The 17877-nt window shown below is 45.2% G+C and overlaps 1 protein-coding gene across 2 annotated transcripts in view; it reads left to right on the top strand.

Moving 5' to 3' along the window:
* The window catches only part of Ecsit (ECSIT signaling integrator), a 35140-nt gene that overhangs the window by 15651 nt on the left and 1612 nt on the right, over positions 1 to 17877 (top strand). The window contains exons 2-4 of one of the 2 annotated variants that reach the window (XM_004667482.2): positions 11775 to 11893; positions 15418 to 15835; positions 16881 to 17104. In XM_004667482.2, coding sequence (XP_004667539.2) covers positions 11798 to 11893; positions 15418 to 15835; positions 16881 to 17104 — 738 coding nt within the window. In that variant the 5' untranslated portion in view covers positions 11775 to 11797. The remainder of the gene's footprint in view (positions 1 to 11774; positions 11894 to 15417; positions 15836 to 16880; positions 17105 to 17877) is intronic. The other variant, XM_045143885.1, reaches the window with a different exon arrangement.

The raw sequence follows: 17877 nt of genomic DNA, 5'->3' as shown, positions 1-17877 counted from the left end.
ACCCTGGCATGGGAAGTGCAATTAGCACTTCTGATTGAAACCTATATACCAGGCTTATTTGGTGGGTACTGACCTGGTGTAATCCCAGTTACCTTTTGGGATGGTTTTGGTCTCAGTTATGCTGTGCTTGGATCCCTGTCTTTTGCACTGTGGGCTCAGGTAGGCTGGCTGGGTTGCTGGATCACTGCTCTGATCACCTGTGCCGGGTGCTGTGTAGGTGAGCTCCCTTCCCAAGGTCTCTGGTGCTTGCTTGTGCTTGTGCTGGCAGTGGGGGAGGGGAGGTTGTGGATGGTGCCTGATGTTCTTCCCCTGGTCCACCTAGTCCTCTTCCTCACAAGTCGCCCCTCCATTCTTCCCTGCTGTCCTCCTTTCATGTTTCTTGGGTTGTAAGGAGCTCTGGTGAGAGTGGAAAATCCACTCACCTCACTTTTCCTGGGGTTCAGGGTCAAGCCTTAAGGCTGGGGCCTGGTGGACCTGGTTCTGCCACTGCTGGAGCTGCTTCTGTGGGTCTAGATGCTCTGAATCTCTCCTACTTCTCTGCTGCAGTTGATAATTTCTTACACACCTCACTTTTCAGTAGAAGAGTGTATTTTTCTTTCTTTCTTTTTTTTTTCTTTTTTTTGGCTTTTTCTCCCCTAGGCTGCTTTGGTGTGGTTCCTATGCCACCATCTTAACCAGAAGTCTCGTTTTTTTTCTTTCTTTCTTTCTTATTAATATTTTATTTATTTATTTGAGAGAGAAAGTGGCAGAGAGAGGGTAAGGGAGAGAGAGAGAAAATGGGCATGCCAGTGCCTCTAGCTGTTGCAAACAAACTCCAGATGCACGTTCTACCTTGTTGGGTCCTAGGGAATCGAAAGTCCTTTGGCTTTGCAGACAAGCCGCCTTCATCTCTAAGCCGTCTTTGCAGCCCATAGAGGATATTTTTCTTCAACAGTGTCTCATGTAGACCTTACTTTTTTTCCCACTAACTCTTTTTTTTTTAATTAACAACTTCCATGACTGTAAACAATATCACATGGTAATTCCCTCCCTTCCCCCACTTTCCCCTTTGAAACTCCACTCGCCATCATATACCCTCCTCCTCTCAATCAGTCTCTCTTTTATTCTGATGTCATCATCTTTTCCTCCTGTTATGATGGTCTTGTATAGGTAGTGTCAGGGACTGTGAGGTCATGGATATCCAGGCCAACTTGTCTGGAGGAGCACATTCTAGGAAGGCCTACCCTTCCTTTGGCTCTTACATTCTTTCCACCACCTCTTTGTAATGAACCCTGAGCCTTGGAAAGTGATAGAGATATTACAGTGCTGAGCACTCCTCTATCACTTCTTCTCAGCACCATGATGTTTCTGAGTCATCCCAAGGTCACTGCCATCTGAAAAGAGAAGGTTCTCTACCAAAAGTGAGAGTAGCATTAATATATGGGTATGAACATTAGGGGAAGTGCTTACTGGGTAGTTTGATAAGCATAGTATGTACATTTATCCAGATATCAGCAGACGTTACACCCCTAGGGCTCATGACTACCTCTGTTTTAAGTTTTCAGTATCAGGGATGTATTCCCTCCCATGGAGCGGGCCTCCAGTCCAATTAGAGAGTAGTTGGTTTCCTCTATGACAGATGTGCCACTTTTGCACCTGTTGGCTCATTTGGCCTGGCTGTCCAAATATAAGGCTTGCAGTGTCCACTGTTGAGTATCTTCACTGGTGATTTTCTCTCCCATTGAACTTCATGCAGTGTGGCTTTTTCCAGCTTTCTGTCAGCTGGTCTACATGGAGGAAGTTTTCAGCTCAGCTCTAGGAGGGTTTCTCAGTGACCTTGCACCACAAGTATATGGAGTCTTCAGCAATAGGGTCCTGTTGGGAAACCAAGGGCTTCGGCAATGGCCTGTAATGTTTTGGTGGCATCAGGGACTTTCCTGACTTTACTCTTTTGTTGTTAATGTTTTATTTTGATTTATTTATTCATTTGACAGAGAAAGAGGAAGGTAGAGAGAGACAGATAAAGAGAGAATGGGGATTCCAGGGCTCCAGCCATTGAAGACAAATTCCAGACGCGTACATCCCCTGGTGCATCTGGCTAAAGTGGGATCTGGGGAATTGAACCTGGGTCCTTTGGCTTTGCAGGCAAACGCCTTAACTGCTAAGCCATCTCTCCATCCCTAAAATATATTTTTTAAAAAAGAGTAAGGACAGGGGCTGGAAGGATAGATTAGCAGTTAAGGCGTTTGCCTGCAAAGCCAAAGGATCCTGGTTCAACTCCCCAGGACCCACGTAAACCAGATACACAAGGCATCACATGCATCTGGAGTTCTTTTGGCATGGCTAGAGGCCCTGGCATGCCCATTCTGTCTCTCTTTCTCTTTCTTGCTGCTTGTTTCTCTCAAATAAATAAATAATATAACTTTAAAAATATTTATTTAAGAAAAAGAAAGAGGTAGACAGTGAGAGGAAAAAATGGGCACGTAAGGGCCTCCAACCACTGCAAAGGAACTCCAGACACATGTGCCACCTTGTTTTCATGGGTACTGGAGAATCAAACCTGGGTCCCTTGATCTTGCAGACAAGCATCTTAACCACTAAGCCATCTCTCCAGCCCATAAAGGATTTTTTTTTTTTTTTTTGAGGTAGGGTGTCAGTCTAGCCCAGGCTGACCTGGAACTCACTATGTAGTCTCAGGGTGACCTCAAACTCATAGCAATCCTTCTACCTCTGCCTTGTGAGTGCTGGGATTAAAGGCATGCGCCACCACTCCCAGCTTTATTTTATTATCTTTCCTTTTTCTTTTTTTAATTTATTTGAGAAAGTGAGAGTATGGACAACCAGGGCCTCCAGCCACTGCAAATGAAAGGCAGATGCATGTGCCACCTTGTATATCTGGCTTAAGTGGGACCTGGGAAATTGAACCAGGGTCCTTTGGCTTTGCAGGCAACTGGTAAGCCATCTTCTCCAGCCTACCCCCTTCCCCCCCACCTTCTTTTCCCCAAGGTAGGGTCTCACTGTAGCTCATGATGATCTGGAATTCACTATGTAGTCTCAGGCCTCAAACTCAGAGATCCTCCTACCTCTGCCTCCTGAGTGCTGGAATTAAAGGTGTGTACCATCACACCCAGCTATTTTATTTTTTTATGAGACAGAGAGAATTGGTACAACAGGGCCTTACACCTCTGCATTCAAACTCCAGATGTGTGCACCATCTTGTGCACATGTGCGACCTTGTCCACTTGCATCCCCCTGTGCACCTGGCCTATGTGGGACCTGGAGAGTCAAACACGAATCCTTAGGCTTCATAGGTACGTTAACTGCTAAGCCATCTTTCTAGGCCTAGACTTTACTCTTTTTTAAAAAAAAAATATTTTATTTATTTATTTATTTAAGAGAGAGAGGAAATGGGTATGCCAGGGCCTCCAGTCCCTGCAAAGGAATTCCAGACACATGTGCCATTTGTGCATCTGATTTAGATGGCTACTGGGGAATTGAACCTGGGTCCCTGAGCCTCATAGGCAAGTACCTTAACTGCTAACCCATCTCTCCAACCCAACCTTCTCTTTTTTTTTTCTTTAAAGATTTATTTATTAATTTATTAGCGACAGAAGGAGAGAAGGAGTGAGAATGGGCATGCCAGGGACTCCAACCACTGCAAACAAACTCCAGACTCATGTGCATTGGCTTATATGGGACCCAGAGACTCAAACTTGGTTCCTTAGGTTCCACAGGCAAGTGCCTTAACTGCTAAGCCGTATCTCCAGCCCCTGACCTTACTCTTTATGTAGCTGAGGATGGCCATTCTCTCAAATACTAGGATTGAAGGGGAATGCCACCATGCTTGGTTTTATATGGTGCTAGGGATTGAACCTAGGGCCTCATGCAGGGTAGGCAGGTACTCTACCCACTGAACCACACACCTTGTCCCTAGTTAATGTTTACAGGTTTATTTTTATTAAAATTTCTTTTATTTTTCTATTTGTACATTAGCCTTGATCCAAAAAGGACCGAAAGCTGAAAGTCAAATTATAGCAACTTAAAAAAATAGCCAGGTGTGATGGCACATGCCTTTAATCCCAGCACTCAGGAGACAGAGGTAGGAGGATCGCCATGTGTTCAAGGATACCCTGAGACTACATAGTGAATTCCAGGTAAGCCTGGGTTAGAGCAAGACTCTACCTCGTAAAACCAATTATATATGTACACTAGAAATATACATGATTTTGAAATACATTAATGTCCCCAAAAACTGGCTGCTTCCAAACTTTTCTTTTTTTTTTCTGTTTTCTTTTTTTATTGACAACTTCCATAATTATAGACAATATCCCATGGTAATCCCCTGCCCCACTTTCCCCTTTGAAACTCCACTTTCCATCATATCAACTCCTCCTCTCAATCAGTCTCTCTTTTATTTTGATGTCATCATCTTTTCCTCCTATTATGATAGCCTTGTGTAGGTAGTATCAGGCACTGTGAGGTCATGGATATCCAGACCATTTTTTAAAATTTTTTTTGTTTATTTTATTTATTTATTTCAGAGCAACAGAGAGAAAGAGGCAGAGAGAGAGAGAGACAGAGAGGGAGGGAGGGAGAGAATGGGCACGCCAGGGCCTCTAGCCACTGCAAACGAACTCCAGATGCATGTGACCCTTTGTGCATCTGACTAATGTGGGTCCTGGGGAATCGAGCCTTGAACAGGGGTCCTTAGGCTTCACAGGCAAGCGCTTAACTGCTGAGCCATCTCTCCAGCCCTATCCAGACCATTTTGTGTCTGGATGAGCATGTTGTAAGGAGCCCTACCCCTCCTGTGGCTCTTATATTCTTTCCGCCACCTCTTCTACAATGGACCCTGCGCCTTGGAAGGTGTGGTAGAGATTTTGCAGTGCTAAGCACTCCTCTGTCACTTCCCAGCACCATAATGCCTTCTGAGTCATCCCAAGGTCACTGCCATCTGAAAAGAGAAGGTTCTCTAACCAAAACTGAGAGTGGCATTAATATATGGTATGAACATTAACAGAAGTGCTTACTGGCAGTTTGATGAACGTAGTATATACATTTAGCCAGACAGTACAGATATTATACCCCTAGGGTTCATAACTACCCCTGTTATAGGTTTTCAGTATCAGGGATGTATTCCCTCCCATGGAGCAAGCCTCCAGTCAAATTAGAGGGCAGTTGGTTTCTCCCATAACAGACATGCTACTATTGCACCCATTGGCTCATTTGGCCTGGCTGGCCAAATATAAGGCTTGCAGTGTCCACTGTTGAATATCTTCACTGGTGATTTCTCTCTCTCCCATTGAACTGCATGCAGTGTGTTTTTTCCCAGCTTTCTCTCAGCTGGTCTACATGGAGGAGGTTTTCAGCTCAGTTCCAGTAGGATTTTTCAGTGACCTTTGTAACCCAAATATATGGAGTCTTCAGCAATAGGGTCTTACCTTCTATTCCTGGTGGGAAACCAAAGGCCTTGGCAATGTCCTGTAATGCTTTAGGGGACATCAGGGACCTCCCTGGCCGACAACTCACTAGAAGTTATCCCATCCCTGGCACTGAAAATTTTCTAGTAACAATCTGTGGCTCCTGAGTGTTCCATTGTCTAAAAACGTAGGTTTCCATATGATTTATTTATATCCTCTGGGATTTTGATTAGCCCTCCCTGCACCTTTCCTTTACTCAATCTCTTCCCCTGACCTCACTTAGGCCTTTTCACCCCCATTAATCTGTTCTTCTACTTACGTATATACAGTACCATCCTATTAAGTCCCCTCACCCCACTTTCTATTCCCTTTGTATCTCCTTTCTAGCTTACTGGCTTTTTGTTTTTGTTGTTGTTGTTTGATGTATGATCTCTCACTCTAGCCCAGACTGACCTGAAATTCACTATGTAATTTCGGTGGCCTCAAACTCGTGGCTATCCTCCTACCTCTGCCTTTCAAGTGCTGGGCCACACCCCATTTTATTCATCAATGGTAATATAGCCCATGACTTTGTGCATAGCAGGAACTCTGCCAACTGAGCTACATTTGCAGCCCCAAACAATTGAATTTTTCTTCATGATATTGGGGGTAAAACCCAGGGTCTTGGGCATGCTAGGCTAGATAAGGGGTATGCCACTGAGCCATATTTCCTCCCTTGTTGACATTTTTTAAACTTGTATTTCCATTTTTTTTAATATTTTTATTTGCAAGCAGAGAGAGAGGTAGAGAGGAGAGAGACAGACACACAGAATTGGCATGCCAGGACCTCTAGCTACTACAAATTATCTCCAGATGCATGCACTTCTTTGTGCATATGGCTTTACATGGGTACTTGGGAATGGAACCCTAATCATTGGGCTTTGCAGGCATGTGCCTTAACCACTGAACAATCTATCCAGCCCTCCATTTATTTTTATGTGCCATAAGTTTTTTTTTGGTTGGTTTTTTTTTTCAAATTTTTATTAACAACTTCCATGATTATAAAAAATATCCCATGGTAATACCCTTCCCCCCCTCACTTTCCCCTTTGAAACTCCATTCTCTTATCATATCCCCTCCCCATCTCAATCAGTTTCTCTTTTATTTTGATGTCATGATCTTTTCCTCCTCTTATGATGGTCTTGTGTAGGTAGTGTCAGGCACTGTGAGGTTATGGATATCCAGGCCATTTTGTGTCTGGGGGGAGCATGTTGTAAAGAGTCCTACCCTTTCTTTAGCTCTAACATTCTTTCCTCCACCTCTTTTGCAATGGACCCTGAGTCTTGGAAGGTGTGATAGAGATGTTACAGTACTGAGCACTCCAGTCACTTCTTTTCAGCTCCATGATACCTTCTGAGTGGTCCCAAGGTCACTGCCATCTGAAAAGAGATTGTTTACCAAAAGTGAGAGTAGCATTAATATAAGGGTATGAACATTAAGAAAAGTGCTTACCAGGCAGTTTGATAAGCATAGTATATACACTTAGCCAGACAGCAGCAGACGTTACACCCCTAGGGCTCATGACTACCTCTGTTTTAAGTTTTCAGTATCAGGGATATATTCTCTTCCATGGAGTGGGCCTTCGGTCCAATTAGAGGGTAGTTGGTTTCCACCATGACAGACGTGCCATTTTTGCACCTGTTGGCTCATTTGGCCTGACTGGCCAAATATAAGGCTTACAGTGTCCACTGTTGAGTACCTTTACTGGTGATTTCTCTCTCTCCCATTGAACTGCATGCAGAATGGCTTCTTCCAGCTTTCTGTCAGCTGGTCTACACGGAGGAAGTTTTCAGCTCAGTTCCAGCAGGACTTCTCAGTGGCCTTGCAGCCCAAGTATGTGGAGTCTTTAGCAATAGGGTCTTACCATCTATTCCTGGTGGGAAACCAAGGGCCTCGGCAATGGCCTATAATGTTTTGGGGGCATCAGGAACCACCCTGGAACATATCCCATCCCTGGCACTGAAAATTTTCTAGTAACAATCTATGGCACCTGAGTGTTCCATTGTCCAAAAAAGTAGGATTCCATATGATTTATTTATATCCTCTTAGATTTTGATTAGCCCTCCCTCCACCTTTCCTTTATTCAGTATCTTCCCCTGACCTCACTTTGGGCCTTTTCACCCCCCATTAATCTATTCTTCTATATATATATATATATACACACACACACACACACACACACACACACACAATACCATCCTATTAAGTACCTCCTCCCTCCCTTTCTCTTCCTTTTATAGTTCTTTTCTAGATCACTGGCCTTTCCTACTGAGTTTTTTTAATATTTTAAGAAATGTATCTGGGTTTTTCTTAATTTATTTTTTATTGACAGCTTCCATATTTATAGATAATAAACCATAATTCCCTCCACTCTCCCACTCACTTTCCCCTTCACAAATCCACACTTCATCATATACCCACCCTCTCTCCATTAGTCTGTCTTTTACTTTGAAGTCATCATCTTTCCTTCTATTATGTGGGTCTTGTAAAGGTAGTAGTAGGTACTGTGAGGTCATAGATATCAAGGCTAATTTCTGTGTGGTCAGTTGCATTGTAAGCAGTCCTATCCTTCCTTTGGCTCTTAAATTCTTTCTGCTACCTCTTCTGCCATGGACCCTGAGCCTTGGAGGGTGTGATCGAGATGTTTCAGTGCTGAGCACTCCTCTGTCTCTTCTTCTCTGCCCTACGGTATCTTTTGTGTCATCCTAGTAGTCACCACCATCGGAAAAGAGAAGCTTCTCTAACCAAAAGTGAGAGTAGCATTAATATATGGGCATGAACATTAAGTAAAGTGCTTACAGGGCAGTTTGGTGAGCATAATATATGCATTTAGCCAGACAAGAGCAGGCATTACCCTCCTAAGGCTCATCATCTTCCCCACCATAGGCTTTTGAGTAGGTTTTCAGTACCAGGCATGTATTCCCTCCCATAGAGTGAGCCTCCAGTCCAATTAGAGAGCAGTTTGTTTCCCCCATAACAGACATGCTGCTATTGTACCCATTTGGTCATTTGGCCTGGCTGGCCAAACTTGAGGCTTGTTTTTACTGCTAATGATTTCTGTTTCCCATAGGGCTACATGTAGTGCAGCTTTTTCCAACTTTCTGTCAGCTGGTTTGCAAGGAGGAGGCTTTCAGCTCAGCCCCCATTTGATTTCTCCATAACCTTGTAGCCCAGGTAGGGGTGTGTGTGTGTGTGTGTGTGTTTCTCTTCAAGGTAGGGTCTCGCTCTAGCCCAGGCTGATCTGGAATTCACTACATAGACTCAGGGTGGTCTTGAACTCATAGCAATCTTCCTACCTTTGCCTCCCAATTGCTGGGACTAAAGGTGTGCGCAAACCATGCCCAGCTCCTTAAGATTTTGTTTCTTCATTTTTTTCTGAGATATCATTTTCTTTTGTGTAAGCAGTCTCCTCTTCTGGTTTAGGGACAGTCTGTTCATGTTCAGTGAGGATCATCTCAGTGTGGCAGGGAGAGTTCACGTACGGGTTAATCTGACCATGATGAGCTCTGTAAGTACAGCAGTGCGTCTTGGGTACTTGCTTCTTCTGGATATGCTCACTGACCAGAGAGTCCATGTCTGAACCTGTATTGCGTTTAGCATTATTCTCTACATTTTAAGCATGTGCAGAAAAAATTTAGCACTCTTTCTGGGGCCTGGACCCATGTCCAGCCCCCCTATTTAGCCTAGGCACAACTACCAACTCCACCATTGTACCACCAGAATGGCACACACTGCTTCCTTAAAGTGACATCTTTAAGATACTTGGTGGCTTTTCAAATATGCAAATCTTTGATGGCCTGGGCAGTTTTATTTATTCCTGTTTTGAAGCAAGGTCTCACTCTAGCCAAGGCTGACTTGGGACTCACTCTGTAGTCCAGGATGGCCTCTAAGTGTTGGTGATCCTTCTAACCTCATCCTTTCAAGTGCTGGGATTAAAGACATGCACCATCACATCCAGCCATTTATTTTTATTTTTTAATTTTTAAATATTTTATTTTTATTCATTTATTTGAGAGAGAGACAGAAAGAGGCAGAGAAAGGGAGAGAAAGAGAATAAGTGCACCAAGGCCTCCAGCCACTATAAATGAACTCCAGATACATGTGCCACATTGTGCATCTGACTTACATGGGACCTAGGGAATTGAACCTGGGTCCTTAGTCTTTGCAGTCAAGCATTTTAACTGCTTAGCCATTTCTTCAGCACCCCCCCTCTTTCTTTCTTTCTTTCTTTCTTTCTTTCTTTCTTTCTTTCTTTCTTTCTTTCTTTTTTTGATTTTTCAAGGTAGGGTCCCACTCTAGCCCAGGCTGACCTGGAACTCACTATGTAGTCTCAGGGTGGCCTTAAACTCATGGCAATCCTCCTACCTCTGCCTCCCAAGTGCTAGGATTAAAGGCATGCATCGCCACGCCCAGCTCAGCCCTATTTTTTAATTTAATTTAATTTTATTTGGTTTTTCTAGGTAGGGTTTCACTCTAGTCCAGGCTAACCTGGAATTCACTATGTAATCTCAGGGTGTGCTTGAACTCATGGCAATCCTCCTACCTCTGCCTCCCAAGTTCTAGGGTTAAAGGCATGTGCCACCACGCCCGGCTTAATTTTGTTAATTTTTTGTTTGTTTGTTTGTTTTGAGTAGGGTCTCACTGTAGCCCAGGCTAACCTGGCATTCACTCTGTGTAGTCTCAGGGTGGCCTCAAACTCTTGGCAATCCTCCTACCTCCGCCTCCCGGGTGCTGGGATTAAAGGCGTGTGCCACCACACCCGGCATTTTTTTAATTTTTGAGACAAGGTCTCATCCCAGGCTGACCTTAGTCTCACTATGTGGTGAAGATAACCTTGAACTCCTGATCTTCTCTCCTCCATCTCCATAGTGCTGGGTTGACAGGTATGCACTACAATACATGTTTCTGCAGTGCTGGGGATCAAACTGTGAGATTATGTATGCTAGGAAGGCACTCTCCCCACTGAGGCACATCCCTAGACCACTTGGGGGGTTTATTTGGAGCTGGAGATGAGGCTCAGTGGGTAGAGTGCTTGGTTAGCATGCATGAAGTCCTGGGTTTAATCTCTAGCAACAAATAAACCAAGGATGGTGGTATATACCTATAATCCTAGTATTGACGAAGTAGAGACAAGAGGATTAGAAATTCAAGGCCGTACTTGGCTATAGAGCAAGTTCAAAGCCAGCTCTAAATCTTTAAAAAAAATATATGGGGTGGTGATTTACTTGAGAAAAATATGAATAAGGGCTGGAGAAATAGCTCAACAGTTAAGATACTTGTCTACAAAGCCTAATGACCTGGGTTTGATTTCCCCAGTACCCACTAAAGCCAGATGCACAGAGTGGCACATGCATCTAAAGTTTGTTTGCAGTGGCTAGAGGCCTTGGCCTACCCAGTTTCTGTCTGTGCATGCAAATAAGAATATTAAAAATATGAATGGAACACTTCATGGACCTCTTTACATAATCAACTAGAAATAAGTAAATAAAAAGAATGGAGCTAGGTGTGGTGGCACATGCCTTTAATCCCAGCACTCGGGAGGCAGAGGTAGGAGAATCACCATGAGTTCAAGGCCACCCTGAGACAACAGAGTTAATTCCAGGTCAGCCTGGACCAGAGTGAGACCCTACCTCGAAAAACCAAAAAAAGTTAAAAAGGAGACATAAAGGGAAGAGAAAGGAAGGGAGGAGGGTACTTAATAGGTTGATATTATATATATGTAAGTACAATGATTGTGATGGGGAGGTAATATGATGGAGAATGGAATTTCAAAGGAGAAAGTGTGGGGGGGGAGCGAGGGAATTACCATGGGATCTTTTTTATAATCATGGAAAATGCTAATAAAAATTTAAAAAAGGGCTGGAGAGATGGCTTAGCGGTTAAGCGCTTGCCTGTGAAGCCTAAGGACCCCGGTTCAAGGCTCGGTTCCCCAGGTCCCATGTTAGCCAGATGCACAAGGGGGCGCACGCGTCTGGAGTTCGTTTGCAGTGGCTGGAAGCCCTGGCGTGCCCATTCTCTCTCTCTCCCTCTATCTGTCTTTCTCTCTGTGTCTGTCGCTCTCAAATAAATAAATAAAAATTTTTAAAAAAATTAAAAAAAAAAAAGAAAAGCCACAGAAAGAAAAGAGTGGTATAGGAAGAGACCATCCCATGAGGGTTTGGCCCAGCAGATCCAGAACCTGTAATAGTCCCCTAAGACCATTGTATAGATTTAAAAAAATCATTGGTGCTGATGAGCTAGCCTGGCAATGTGGAACGTGTCTTCCACTATTAAGGTACCTTTCTCCTTACATCAGGTGGGCTGCCAGGCTAATCCTTTGTTATCTTTTTTGTCCAGGTGGTGGTCTAGTTGTCAAAGGCATGAGCTGGCTACAGGCCAGCCCGCTGGCCCGAGGTCTCTCCCGGGGTTGGGGAGGCATCTTTGGAGCTGCCCTCACAGGAGCCCCCTTCATTCAGGTAACCTACAGCCAGGCATTCATGGGGTTGAGGGAGGACAGCCTGGGCTCTGTTCTCACACTTTCAAACTCAGAGAAGCCAGCTGTGGTGGGTCTGGGCCAGCCCATCTATATTGTTGATGGTCCCATTTGTGTGTGTGTGTGTGTGTGTGTGTGTGTGTGTGTGTGTGTGTGTGTGAAATATTTTTTGTTTTGAAACAGGATCTTGCTGTAGTCTAGGCTGACCTGCAACTCATGGCATTCCTTCCACTTCAGCCTCCCCAGTTCTGGGATTTAAAGCCATGAGCCACCACCTGGCTGGTCACTGATGTATTTTAAGGAGTGTTACTGCCCACATAAAGACACTGACTGACATTAGGAGGCATGAGCTAAGTGAATGTGAACAGTGACTATAGCTTCAGTGTCCACTTGTAAAGATGGATGCAAAAAATGGAATAGCTGGGTTGGAGAAATGGCTTAGTGGTTAAGTGCTTGCCTGCGAAGCTTAAGGACCCCGGTTCAAGGCTCAATTTCCCAGGACCTACATTAGCCAGATGCACAAGGGGGTGCACACATCTGAAGTTTATCTGCAGTGGCTGGAGGCCCTGGTGTGCCCATTCTCTATGTCTCTCTGCCGCTTTCTTTCTCTGTTGCTCTCAAATAAATAAGCAAAAAAATATGGAATAGCCGTTAAAAAGCCAGGTGTGGTGGTACATACCTTTAATCCCATAATTTGGGAAGAAGAGAGGACTATTGTGAGTTCGAGGCCAGCCTGAGACTACATAGTGAGTTCTAAGTCAGCCTGGGCTAGAATGAGACCATTCCTTGAAAAAAAAATGGGAATAGATTTTATCATGTTGTTTTTATTTATTTAGTCTTTGTTGTTGTCATTGTTGTTGTTGTTGTTTTCTAGGTAGGGTCTGACTTTAGCCCAGGCTGACCTGGAATTCACTATGTAGTCTCAGGATAGCTTTAAACTCACTGAAATCCTCCATCCTCTGCCTTTCAAGTGCTAGGATCAAAGGCGTGTGCCACCACACCTGGCAGTTTATTTATTTGCACGTGTATGTGTGGCATATGCATGAGCGCAGGTGTATGCCCTTGTGCATGCATGGGCAGAGGCCATAGGAGAACTTCAGATATCAGCTATTGCTCCTCCATATATTTCCCTGAAACAGTCTTTCACTGAACCTGAAGCTGCTGTTTTCAGCCAAACTGGCTGACCAGTAAGGCCCAGTAATTCTCCAGTCTGTGCCCCTCACAGGACTGGGGTTAGAAGCATTTGTGAGCTCTAGTCCCTTGCTGTTTTTTGGACTTAATGCTGTGCCTTGGAGCTCATTCTGGGCCCCATAGCAAGGCCCTACTAGGTGCATTTTAGAACTGCAGTGCTCCTTGGTCAAGTCCATGGTCTTTTGGTTAGGCACTTCTTTGTCTTTAGGCATCAGGGCCATTTCCATGCTGCAGAAAATTTCTTTGTGCAAGTCATTTGGCACAAGTATGCTTATAGCTGTCAGATTTAAATACCAATCTTCAGGATTGGCCCACAAAAGGGTATGGGCATGTCATCCTAGATTTAACCAACCGTTCCCAGCAGTGCTTAAGAGTGCCTGTTTCTCCCCATGGTGGCATTATGTCTTTCTTTCTTCAGCGTGTGCATAGTATGTGTGATATGTTGTTTGTGTGGTGTGTGCACATGTCCCATATGCACATGTGGAGCCCAGAGAACATCTGGTGGTGGTGCCTCTCCCCCTTTAACTCTTCCATGTGTTTCCTTGAGATGGAGTCCCACTGATTCTGGAGCTTTCAGTTTCTGCAAGCCTCAGAAATTGGCCAGTCTCTGCTCTACACAGGCCTGGGTTACAGACATGCTCAGCTGTTTGTATGGGCGCTGGGAAGTTGAAGTCAGGTGGTCTCAGGCCCCTATACTTGTATGCAAAGTACAGAGCCATCTCCAACCATCTCCCAACCCGCCCCAACCTCTAGGTAGGGCCTTGCTGTAGCCCAGGCTAGCCTGGAATTCACTCTGTAGTCCCAGGCTGGCCTCAAACTCTAAATGATCCTCCTACCTCTGCCTCCCCAGTGGTGGGATTAAAGGCGTGCACCACCACACCTGGCAGCTCCTCCTTTTGTTGTTGCTTTGAGACAGGGTCTCATGTAGCTCATGCTGCCCTTGTGATCCTCCTGCCTCCGCTTCTGGAGTGCTACTCTCTCGTGCCTGGTTGTCAGGGATTTTGTTTTTGTTTTTTGCATATATGTGAATGTGTGTGCTCACACATATGAGTGCATGTGGGAGGCCAGAGGTTGCCACTAAGTGTCTTTCTTGATCACTCTCCACTTTATTTTCCTGAGGCAGGGTCTCTCAGTTAAACCCAGAGTCATCAGTTCAGTTTGGCTAGTCTCGCTAGCCAGTTTGCCCCAGGGATTCCATTTCCACCTCCTAAACACTGGGATCACAAAATGGCCACCACGTGTGCCCAAGCATGTATGTGAGTGCTGGGGGCCAAACTTGTCCTCAGGCTTATACTGCTAGTACCTCATCTCCTGGGCCACCATTTATTCATTTGTTTTTGTTTGTTTGTTTTTTAGGGATAGAGTGTCTAGCCCAGGTTGACCAGGAATTCATCCTATAGCCCTAGGCTGGCCTCTAGCCCTAGCATCCCTAGTGCTGGGACTAAAGGGTGTGCATTACTTTTGTTGTTGTTGTTGTTTGGGGGTTTTGTTTTGTTTTGTTTTTCAAGATAAAATCTCACTCTAGCCCAGGCTGACCTGGAATTCACTCTGTAGTCTCTCAGTGGCCTCAAACTCACAGCAATCCTCCTGCCTCTGCCTCCTGGGTGCTGGGATTAAAAGCATGTGCCACTACGCCCAGCTTTTTAATTTTTTTTTTTAATTTATTTTCCTTTTTTTTTTTTTTTGGTTTTTCAAGGTAGGGTCTCACTCTAGCCCAGGCTGACCTGGAATTCACTATGGAGTCTCAGGGTGGCCCCGAACTCTTAGCGATCCTCCTACCTCTGCCTCCCGAGTGCTGGGATTAAAGGCGTGCGCCACCACGCCCGGCTTAAATTTATTATGACAGAGAAAGAATGGGCACACACTAGGCCCTCTAGTCACTGAAAATTCCAGATGCATGCCCAACTGTGTGCAATCTGGTTTATGTAGGTCCTGGGGAATCAAACTTGGCTCCTTAGGCTTTGCAGGCTAGTGCATTAACTGCTCTCTCTCCAGCATTTTTTTTTTTTTTTCACTTTTTTTCATCAGGTCTACTTGTATCCCAAGATGTCTTGGAATTTACTGTGTGGCCTGGAGCTCTTAATTCTTGTGCTTCCACCTTTGGAGTGCTGGGATTACAGGAGTGTACCACCATGTGGCACTATATTGTATTACACTTTGTAGTAATATCTAATCTTGGAAGTGTATTCACTGTACCAAACTTCATCAGAGGCCCTTAGCAACCCCCAGGGCCCCTCTCTCAGAAAAAAGCCAGACTAGTAGCACCCCAAAGGCATTGGGAGGTGCCAGATTCCAGCAGCTTTCCTCTGTCCCCAGGTGCCCCCCCAGATTGCACAGGGCTTCCACTGCAGCGCAGTGACCCGCAACGATGAGATGTGGCTGGTTCCTCGTTCACCTGAGCCCCAGAGGAAGCACATCAAGGCTCTAGAGCCCCATGAGGAACTATTTAGGCCATCACCAGACAGGGAGAAGGACAAGGCAAGTTTTATACAAGCCGTGAAGAACTTTGGGCGTTACAATGTGCGCAAGCGGGGCCATGTGGAGTTCATCTACCTGGCCTTACGCAAAATGCAGGAGTTTGGTGTGGAGCGCGACCTGGCCACCTATAACCTGCTGCTGGATGTCTTCCCAAAGGAGGTCTTCCGGCCTCGCAATGTCTTCCAGCGCATCTTCATCCACTACCCCCGGCAGCAGGAGTGTGGGATTGCTGTCCTGGAACAGATGGAGAAATATGGTGAGTGGGCTACGTCTCCACTTCTCTTTCCACCTCCCTCAGGCCTTTGCTTTATAGTGGCAGGGCTGGGGACGTAGCTCAGTGCGTAGAGTGCTTGTTTAGCATGCACTGATCCTATCCCCAGCACCACATAAACCAGCTAAGGTGGTGTATACCTGTAATTTCAGCACTCAGGAGGTGGATTTTCATGGCAGAATGATCAGAAATTTAAGGTCATCCTTAGCTACATGGGGAGTTTGAAGCCAATCTGGGTTAGAGAAGACCCTGTTTCAAAATAAATTAAAAAAGGAGATGGGGAAATCGCTCAGTGGGTAAAGAGCTTGCTGTGCAGGACTGAAGCTTGGATCCCCAGCACCCATGTAAAAAACCATCCAGGTGGGTGTAGCTGCACTGGCTCAGGAAGCAGAGACAGTATCCCTGGAGCCAGTTGGATAACAAGACTAGCTGAATTTGTGAGATGTGAGCTTGAGTAAGAGACTCTGCCTCAATCAAATAAAGAAAATGATCAAGGAAGACACCTGTCATCAACCTCTGGCTTGCACAAACACACATCCATCACTTATAAATGTAAAAAATAATCTGAGTGTGATGACTCACACCTTTAATCCCATCACTGAGGATGCTAAAGTAGGAGGATTGTTTGAGTTTGAGGCCAGCCTGGGCTACAGAGTAAGTTCCAGACCAGCCTGGGCTAGAATGAAAACCTGCCTCAAAAAAAAACTAAGAATAATAATAAAAAAAAGAATAAGCCGGGTGTGGTGGCACATGCTTTTAATCCCAGCACTCCAGAAGCAGAGGTGGGAAGATCACTGTGAATTCAAGGCCACCTGAGACTACGTAGTGAGTTCCAGATCAGCCTGGGAATAGAGTAAGACCCTACCTTGGAAAAAAAAAAAAAAAAAACCTAAGTAAATAGATTAAAATAAATTCTCTCTGGTATTATTCTCTCTGTTTGCTGTTCCCTGACTTCCATCTTCTTTCTCCCCATTTCACCTGTCCTCCTCTCCCACCTTTTTGAGGCTCTATCCACATCTATTTGACACAGGAGTCATGCCCAACACAGAGACAGAGTTCCTGCTCATTCAGACATTTGGACGCAAAAGCTACCCCATGCTCAAGTTCCTGCGCATGAAGTTATGGCTTACCCGCTTCAAGAACGTCAACCCCTTCCCTGTGCCCCGCAACCTGCCCCAAGACCCTGTGGACCTGGCCAGGCTGGGCTTGCGACACATGGAGCCTGACCTCAGTGCCAGGGTCACTGTCTACCAGGTATCCATTCCTTCCTCCTTACCACAGGTGGACCTTTAGTCCTTTTAGCTTCTTTAACAAAATACCCTGTACCAGGTGTATTAGTTCACTTTTGTTGCTATAATAAAATACTTGAGGCTAGGAACTTTATATAAAGAGCAGGGCTGCCATAGCTCAGCATAGAGAGCTGGCCTACAATCCACCAGTTAGGGGCTGTGTAAATGGCTCAGCAATAGAGTTTCTGCCTAGAATCCAGTGAGGGCTGGGGGCGTAGCTCAGGGGTTGAAAGCTCCTGCCTAGAATGCAGTGTGGCCTGGGGCATGGCTCAGGGGTAGAGCTCCTGCCTAGAATTCAGTGAGGGCTGGGGGCATGGCTCAGGGGTAGAGCTCCTGTCTAGAATCCACAGTAAGGGCTGGGGATGTGGCTCAGTGGTAAAGCTCCTGCTTAGAATCCAGTGAGGGGCATGGAGTATGGCTCAGCAGTAGGGTGCTTATCTAATTTAGTCAAGACTCAGGTTCCATTCTTAGGGCTACAAAAGAGAAAGAATTGTCTGTAATCTATATGCTAGCAAAGCAGTCTACCAACTAAGCTACATCTTCAGCCTTGTTTTAAATGTCTTAGTACCATGTGCAGAGTTGTGATTATCATTTTTCAATTGGAGCCCTGGGATTACAAGTATGCAGCACCATGCCCACTTGCATTTATGTGGATTCTGGAGACCCAAACTCAGGTCCTCACACTTGTGCAGCAAACATTTTATCTACCATGCCATCTCCCTAGCCTAGTCCCTGTTC

The sequence above is a fragment of the Jaculus jaculus genome, chromosome 2 (genome assembly GCF_020740685.1).
Source record: "Jaculus jaculus isolate mJacJac1 chromosome 2, mJacJac1.mat.Y.cur, whole genome shotgun sequence".
Lineage (NCBI taxonomy): Eukaryota > Metazoa > Chordata > Mammalia > Rodentia > Dipodidae > Jaculus > Jaculus jaculus.
The sequence above is the reverse complement of the archived record's forward strand: the minus strand, read 5'-3'. Positions and strand labels throughout refer to the sequence as shown.